This window comes from Orbicella franksi, chromosome 2 (assembly GCF_964199315.1).
Source record: "Orbicella franksi chromosome 2, jaOrbFran1.1, whole genome shotgun sequence".
Classification (NCBI taxonomy): domain Eukaryota; kingdom Metazoa; phylum Cnidaria; class Anthozoa; order Scleractinia; family Merulinidae; genus Orbicella; species Orbicella franksi.
In genome coordinates this window covers 6,901,822-6,910,796 of record NC_138146.1, presented here as the reverse complement: position 1 = coordinate 6,910,796, position 8,975 = coordinate 6,901,822, and the positions used below count along the sequence as shown (strand labels likewise).

The window sequence follows — 8,975 nt, the reverse complement described above, 5'->3', positions numbered from 1 at the left end:
TTTGGGGAAATTATTCCTGCGGGACGCAATAAATCCTTTATTGACCAAGTGTGAGGTCAAGATAGCTGGATATTGGCCAAGTTCTCTTTTCGCGTGTTTATGGACCAAGATGGAGTCGAGGTCCATAAAGTCGCAAAAAACGAAAAAAAAAAAAAAAAAGAACGAGGTCAATATCAAGCCATCGTGACTGACCAAGCTTGGTCAATAAAGGATTTATTATATGGCTTTCGGGGAAGTTTTTCTTACGGGACATGGCGGGTAGTCCCGAGCGGGCAAGACAGCTGCATCTGCATCTGCTGCACCTCGAAAATTCTTTGCAAACAACTTCTCCATCAATGCGTAGATAGCTGTGCTTCATTCTTGAACAAAAATGGTTTAAACTCACAACTTGCGATAGGATGAGGAGGATACTAAACGAAGCAACTTGAATAGTAAACATCTAAGCAGAACTCTTGTGCTAAAATATCCTGATTCTTTAGTTTGCTTTTATTGCGTCCAATACGTGTTTTCGTAAAGTACGATTTGATACTGTGGTACGAAGCCCGAGTAAATGCTCTTGGAGTGTCTAGTTGTAAAATGTTTGGACTTGCATCCCTACCAGATGACCTAACATGCACCAGTATGCCACAGCGCTGGAGTGTAGCAAGGGAGAAACGCATTGGAACAAAAGAAATTCAATCAATACTTGTAAAAAAGCCAAGAATGGGTGCTAACTATAACAAGTTCATCAAAAGTACTTTGTACTCACCATCTACTTCCTACAGAATCCTTTGTAAGAGTGATTTTAGTGGGTTGGACCCATTGCCCTTAGCAGCTGACATTGCACCCACAGCGGAGGAAAAATGCCAAATTTAATACTTAAGCCAACAAAATTTGGAAATGCTCTTAAAGGTAGTCCTCTGTCCTACCAACAAAAGCTCTCACAGGAATATGTCGTTAATGACTTCCTTGCCTATGGCTTCCCCAAGCTTCCATTGGAGGATGCTGGAGAAAGAATTCGGAACAATGTTCAATTGTGTTCAAACAAAGAAAAAAATGCTGCACTAGATGCTCTGTCTGTTACTCGAGCAGTCGCAATAGATTTGGAAGAGAGGACTGTGACACAGAGGGCAAGTAACCTTTGGCAGCTTCTGCACTCAAAGTGAATTACTGCCAGCAAGTTTGGTTCTTGTGCAAAACGCATGTCAAACTTTGAAAACTTGATGAAGCAAATCAACCCTTCACGGCATGTTGTAACAGCTGCTATGAGGAGGGGGATTGAAATGGAATCACATGCAGCTGCAGTTTATGCCAATGTTGCTAAAGCTGGGTTGGTCAATGTGTACCCATGTGGGTTAGTCATCAATCCCAAGTGCCCATGGTTGGGGTGTAGTCCTGACTGTAAGGTGTATGACATTCAAGCAGCAAATGAAGGGCTTAATCCATTTGGTTTATATGAAATCAAAGTTGTGAAAGAGGGAGAGACAGATTTCAAAAATGTCAGGTATCTTGAAATTGATCCAGTTTCCAATGAGATAATATTCAAAAGAAATCATGAGTACTATTTTCAGGTGCAATGCCAGCTTGAATTGACTGGGTTAGAGTGGAATGATTTTTTTCTGCTACATGAATGACCATGAGTATTGTTGTCAACAAATTTTCTTTGATCAGAATTTTTTCCAGGACAGTAAAGATAACGTGGACATGTTCTTTTTTGACTATTTCCTAGCTGTATAAATGTAATAAGTATGAAAAGAATAAAAACAAAACCACATCACAAGCAAACAGCTTGTAAAAACTTTATTACCTTACTAGTGGGAAGCTTTTGATGTACTTTTGCTCCATTTAAAATTAAGGGGCCTTGAAAATTTGTCTATAAACATACAACTGTGTATAGCTGATTAATAGAGCCTAACATGGACAATGGAACATCTGAATCAAAAATGTGAAATTCTTTGATCCTCCTAATGGCCCTCTTTACATGAATCCTGTCTTTTGCAATCATTTTAGTCTGCTGAACCTCAGCTGCAGAAAACTGGCTTCTACTTTCCAAAAAAGGAGGAAGGTTAAGGCTTACATTTTTTTTTCTGTGAGCAGATCTTCTATATCAAATCTCTTGCCTGCCATCACAGAATCTCCAGCCTCTACTGGGTCACGTATCCCTGAACATCTTGTAATTTCTTTATCTGAAATTGCCCCTGTATACAAAGAAGAAACAAAAGTAATGGCACCATGTGGTGAAATACCTATTAGACCCTTGAGAGTTGTGTTACTCTTATATGAAGAATACAGCTGAGATTGCAAAAGGAGAGATGATGGTGTCTCGGCAAAAATCTCTGTGCAATCCAGGATAACATGTGTAGTTGGGTAGTGTTTCTTAAATTCCCCTGGCACCTTGGCACCCGCATCAGCCCTTGAAGGCCAAATGGTTTGTGAACCCCCCCAAAAATATAAATAATTAGCCCATGTGGTAATTTTCCTGCTAACAGATGAAATATGTAAATTAAAGCGGTGAGCGAGGTCCTGCTGAAAAAGCCCTAGTTTAATCCTAACAAGAAACATGAACAATTCATCTATCAAGTGCATGGCCCGGATATTTGGGCAGTTTTCAAGGATACCGGATGCATAACAATATGTCATTGTTCTGCTGCAGGCTTTGTGAAATCATAAAAAAAGTATAAAATGTTTTTTATGAACAAAATCCAGAGTAAAATTTGATGGCATCATCATCTGTAGAGAATCTCTCAATACCAAACTTGAAAATGTTAAGTTCAGCTGCAGCTTGTTCCTTGTGTCTTTGAAGTTCTTGCTGCACAAGAACAAGTGCAGCATTTGCTTCTCTGTTGGTCCTTTCTGATTCTCTTCTTAGCTCTTCAAGCTCACCTTGTGCAGCATGAAGTTGACAGCATTTCGAAATAGGGCTATAAAGTTACAACACTGCTTTTGTCAAGTTTTCATGTTCAACACAACTTTCAATGTGTCTGATTATCTCCCGTCTGGGTTTTGAGGCAGCTGCCCAATTAAAACAGTGGGGATAGCTCCTTCTTTGAACAGGTGCCTGACCGCACGGTCAGGAGAGTGGTAGTCCTCTTCCTTGAAGTGCTTACTGAAAACTTTTGTCTTGGACGTTATCTATATATAGTTATATATAACAAAGTAAGTATTGAAACGTGCAGATAACAAGCATGAAAGCCAAGCCAGAAATGGTGTTAAAAAAAAACAACAACAACAACAACAACAAACAAACAAACAAAAAAATAATAAAAAAAAAAACAGTAACCTTGAAATATGAGCCAACAGCATCCCTCCGGAGTTTAGCAATCCATTGCTTTCGAGTTTGCTTTTCCTTAGGCACAAGGGGGAACCTCAATGAGCTGTCATAGCAACTGTCACTAGTGCGTTGCGGCACACAGCAATGACAATCCCCTCCCTTTGCTTTCTTCTTGCGGACTGCGGAACTCGGGCTACTATCAACTACGAGTCGAAATACGAAAACAAACAAACACTAGTCAGAATTGTGTGCCGTGAAATCAATGGGAGCGAACACAATCTTGCTAGACATTGCAGTACATTTTGTAACAATTATTTACCAGAGTTGAAGTGAAAATTACTACGGGAACATTTCTTTCTTTGTGACGTCACTGGTGACCGTTTTACACCGTAGACGAGCCGAATCTTACCACGCATAAGGCCTATTATACGGCTGCTTTAGTTAATATGCAAATATTCAAATCTTTTCCCGCGCAAAAAAGCAAAACAAAGTCCAAACAACGGATAACGGCTACTTACCTTCATTGCTCGCCATGAGGTCAAGAGGTCGTCACGGTGCACCCGGTTTCGTGTTTTTCTCTGAAAGTCACAAAAAGACCCTAGTTACAGTTTCATTAAGGTAAAAGAGTCTCAAAGTCGAGCAGATCGCCAATATTTTGAAAGAGAACCTACGAAGTCGCTTCGCCACGCTACAATTTTCAAGATGGCGGCCGAAACGCTTGCGTCCCAGCATGGCGTTGCTAGGTGGAAGAAGGAAGGAGGCAGGTTTAGAGACCACAACAAGAAGGTGAACCCCCGCGCAACCAACACTTCTCAAACTCAATAAAAATTCTTTAAGTTTAGTAAAATGAAGCCATGATCGTGACGGTATTTGGATATTTGATCTTAATCAGCATAGATTTCTACGATTTAAATTGTCCAATTTCTTTTTAGTCTTAATTTATATATATTGAGAAGATACATCAAACACCTGAGACAGTGTTTGACCACATTTCTAAACACCTCGAAGTTCGTCGAAATACTTCGCTGCGTGTCGTATTTTCAACTGTCTTCTCTGTGTTTGGGAATGTGGTGAAACACGATCTTTCATGTTTGATACATAACGTTACGTACTCAGTTAATGAGAAAGTCCAAGGAAGGGCTTGACGATCAAGGTTAACAGATAGCTGGTTAAACCGACCAAGAAGCTATATTACAAAGTAACATTTTGAGAGCATGGACTAAAATGGTTCTTTACTCTAGTTAGGAATCAATCAGTGAAAAAATGTCGTTTAATTTCGGATTCACTTCCTCAGGTCGATGATCCAAAATTGCTGGAGCACAGTATGGGGAGGTTCTTCCGCCGGGCTGAAGGAAGTGCAGTTGCCAGGGAGATCCTTGGAGATAAGTTGCTGGGCGTAAACGGTCTTGAACAGGTTAAAAACCCAATGACAACTATGTCCAAAATTTGCCAGTTTATAAGAATCAAGTGTTCTGACGACTTTCTCCAGGCATGCGTAAAAGTAGTTGATCCAACACCGTCAACCACAAGACACTATGTGGTATGGAGCGAGGAACACATGGATGGAATGTTTTTAGAAATAAAAACAGAAAACGAAAAAAAAAATGAAACAAAACAGTCTATGCAAAAAAAGCCAACTAAACAGGCCAGTTTATATGGGTTATTGACCAAGTGTGAGGTCAAGATGGCTGGATATTGGTCAAGTTTTTTTTTTTGCGAGTTTATGGACCGAGACGGATTAGTAAAAATTTTCGGAAATGGTCGGCAACGTTCTTGTGACCTTCGGACAAGTCTTGGAGAATCTTCGGAAATCTTCGGAAAGTGGTCGGAAATTTTCGGAAATTCGTCAAAAACGCCGTCATCAGTATGTCTATATAATAAAAAGAACATTACACGTGAGCTCGAAGATATGAATTTTATGTTCTCGTGGGAAGAACAATACCTCACGAGTGAGCGCAGCGAACGAGTGAGATAATGCTCTTGCCACTCGAACATAAAATTGATATCTTCTCGCCACCGTGTAATATCCTCTATATATTATGCGCCCAGCTATAAATACAGCTTTTTTTCACCAAAATAAAATATTTTGCTACTTAAGCATTAAGAACACGGTAACACTGAATATGTACGCGTGAAATTTCATTGAATTATACTAAGTTAAAGGTCTTAGTCAGCCTCGTTCCCATGCAGTCATGAAAAGGGTTTCAGAGCATTAGAGTAAAACCCGTTTTTTTGGTAACTTCCCTTAATGGGTTTTTTAGGACTTTTGATATGTCATTAAGGACACATTGCTTATAGTCTAAAACCGATGAAATGCCTTCTGTTGCAATTAGTGGCTGGTTGATCGATTTTTTTTTTTTTTTCCGTGAAATGACTGGACTGTAACGACATTGTTTTAAACCGCTTCACCGGAACATAAGCGAAAATTGTGATGTTGCGATCGATCGCGCCAGCTATCAATCTAAAAAAGACACCATGAAAAGACTACATTTCAGTTTTTCTTCGTTCTTGTTACTTTGCCAGTCTCACCTTCGGGTATTTATGGTACTCTTCTTCTACCGCTTATGCTGCTAAAGATAACAAGGTAAAAGTAAACACTACTGGCGTGGAATTGCGGGCTTTACTGATCAGCGGACCGCCTCTACACATGCGCAAAGTGCTACCTTTAATTAACAAGCGCGAAAATTTCCTTATCCACAAAGCCAATATCTCATAAACTGATTCGGAAAAAATGTTCAACAGCAAAAGCGGAATGCATGTGCAAAATTGTTAACTATCCACAGCAGTCCCTTTCATGATCGTGAAAGATTTGGAGAAAAATGGCGACCTCGGAAGGTCACACGAAATGTGTAAACACAATTAAAACACCCACCTAAACAAACTCCATAACCAGGAGCCATAATCGGGGACGGAGACCGTAAGTCTCGGGATTCGCGCGCACCTATGATATGGGACAATTTTTCTATTTTTAGAACAAATTGCGCCATCCTGACGTCATATATCCGCGCGGATCCTCGCACATGTCGGGGGCTCTCGCGTGAATGTTGTCACATTGCGTGATCAAATGGTGAGAGTTGAGAGATTTTCTTGCGTATTTTTCACAGCGATGACAGGGAATAAGGCAGGAAATACGTACCAGGGCGCTTATATGTAGTTTTATGCTCTGAGCTAACGGAAAAGGTGGGTTTTTCAGGGTCGAAAACAAGACTTCAATCTCACGTTGGGAATGAATAATAAGATCTGCTCACGCTAGTTGTAAGCTTACGCGTATGTTTTTGCGTTTGTTCTGACTTAAGAATATAGCAAGAAAACTCTCTACTCTGGTATCGAGTTAATTTGTGAGTTTCTCAGACAATGGTTAATCATAACCAATACCTGTTTTGATGGTTTCTTATTGTTTCCGCTTGTTTGGTGAGTTTGCAAAAGTTTTTGAAAGGAAAGTCTGACGCCTACAATTAGCTCATTTGCAAAGTGCAGCTCGTGCACTTTCAAGTCCGAGTCGGTGTTTTCAACTGTCAACAAATCTTGACAAAGATTTCTTTTGTTATCTTTCGTGCCGAGATGCTGCAACAAATTTCACGGACGCATAAAAGGCTACTAACATCATGTGTGTTTCTTCAACATAAGCATAGTGAAGTTTTACACTGCGAAAATGAAAATAGACAAGGAGTTTTAATAACTCGATCAAAAAAAATCGAAATTGTTATTCCAAGTTGCTTAAAGAAAGCGTCATCGTAACTTTGCTGATTAATTTTCCTTTGTTCACATATTTTCAGCTAAGCTTTTAATATGTTCTCAAACATTTATCAATCTTAAACATATTTAAAAACTATAGAGCTATTGTTTGAGTTCGATGTACGCTTTCACACGAAAGTTCGGCGGAAGTCCACTTTGCCATGTTTACTGACTGTACAAAACACGTCTCGGCGGGCGCTCTCGTTCATCGACAACAGAGAATTTGCTGGATTTTTAAACGAATAAAACTGAGGAGTATCTACGGACGTAAAGTTATTAATTAAGCCTTGATGAAACAGCAAGCGTTGCTTACAATTCAAGCGAAACTCAAACTAGCAATTATTTTGTTTTACTTTTCGGTCGCGATAGACTGACTGACAAATTCCTCGCAAGCGTATGGCAAAAGGAGCCAGGAAACTATGAAGTCCTGAAGCTCTGCTATATCTAAATATATCCAGCTAGTTTTTTGCTGTGTAATGGAAAAGCTGTTAATCTTCAACATATGTGAAATTTAAAGTGGAGTAATGTACAGCTCATGTAAAAGAAGCATCCGTCGGAACACAACTTGGTCAGCGATATATATAAGCTTACAGCGGAACATACCTAAATTCGTCACTGTCTTACTTCACTCAAACTGTAGCAGCTTACGACGAAAATACTTAAGCAAAATTCCAACAGACGTAAACGCGCTGAGTTGTGGGCCAAAAACATGAAAAATTTCGGGAATTTCGGACGCCATTTCCCCCGCGCGACATCCGCAAAAATCCTCGCAACATGTACGCGCGTGTGCCGCAGGTGATGGCGCAATTTGTTCTAAAAATAGAATTATTGTCTCATATCATGGGGACAGCCCCAATACTTGAAATGGCGCGCGCTTACGGTCTCCGTCCCCGATTATGGCTCCTGCCATAACTTAAAGTACCCATAATGTCAAAATTTTTATTTTCTCATCGGATTCCATATATCACCAAATGAACTTCTGCGAAAAATTTTTTCGATTGGACAAAACGTAATTGTTTTCATAATTTTTTAAAAACGTTCAAATTTGCCGCCATTTTTTGGTCCACCATTGGCACCAGTTTTCCCTCGGTTTGAAATAAAATTTTACGTAGTTCAGGAACACGTGCCTTCAGGCTTGACTCATCTCCCTTGTTTTACCTCTTTAAATTTACCTTCGTAGTCCACAAAAAAATGCCGGAAAGGTGCATTGCTGCTCTTTGTAGCAACATCAATGATCCAGTAAACATCAGTCTTCATCGCATTCTGTTTTTCGGCGAAACATGCCCCATTAAATATAAATTTTACTGACGATGACTTCACTTATTGTTATCGTATTTTATTGTGTGCATCCGGTACACTGTATCGTATCCTATCCAAACTAAGCTTTTTTGGGGGGGAGGGGGATGCCATATAACATCGAGTCTGACATCAAAAGATGCTTAATGGCCTACAAGAGGATTACGGGTACTTGCCCTACCTATCTAGACGAACTGTTAGAACTAAACAACAGCCAGCACAGCAGAAATACACGAGGTGCTAATTTAACCATTTTACCAAGGAGATATATTAGAGAGAAGGAGGGAGGTCGCACGTTTTCTGCGACAACTTCAAGATGTTGGAATCACCTCCCACTTAAGCTACGTGCTTGTCAATCTGTATACACTTTGAAGAATGCTTTGTAAAAACATTTTAAATTAAGTCAGCTTAGGGATAAGATTTTTACTCCTTTTTTAGATAATTTATTTTCAGTTCGCATGATATGAGCAATATGTTTTACCTTTGACTTGTAGATCTGAATCTGCTGTACATTGTGTTTTGTAATTAGGTTTTAAATACATTCTTGATTAGGTTACTAATTAAAATAGGTTTTATTTAAGGTGGCCGAACACAGTTTTCGCGCGCGCTTTTGCTGATGCAATTCAGCGCGCGCATAAGGATTGGAAAGAGACAAACATGCCGTCAATAGAGCGATCATTTTATTTACTCAACA

At 39.7% G+C, this 8,975-nt stretch overlaps 1 protein-coding gene and 1 pseudogene across 1 annotated transcript; one reads left to right on the top strand and one right to left on the bottom strand.

The window, feature by feature from the left end:
• Positions 1-330: 330 nt before the first annotated feature.
• Positions 331-1,716, top strand: LOC145468155 (uncharacterized; annotated as a pseudogene).
• Positions 1,717-1,860: 144 nt separating this feature from the next.
• On the bottom strand, positions 1,861-3,784 carry LOC145468136 (uncharacterized). The gene is given in 3 exon segments (XM_081451824.1): positions 1,861-2,670; positions 2,672-2,862; positions 3,769-3,784. Coding segments are annotated over 3 exon segments (825 nt in total). The 3' UTR covers positions 1,861-2,052.
• Positions 3,785-8,975: the final 5,191 nt, after the last annotated feature.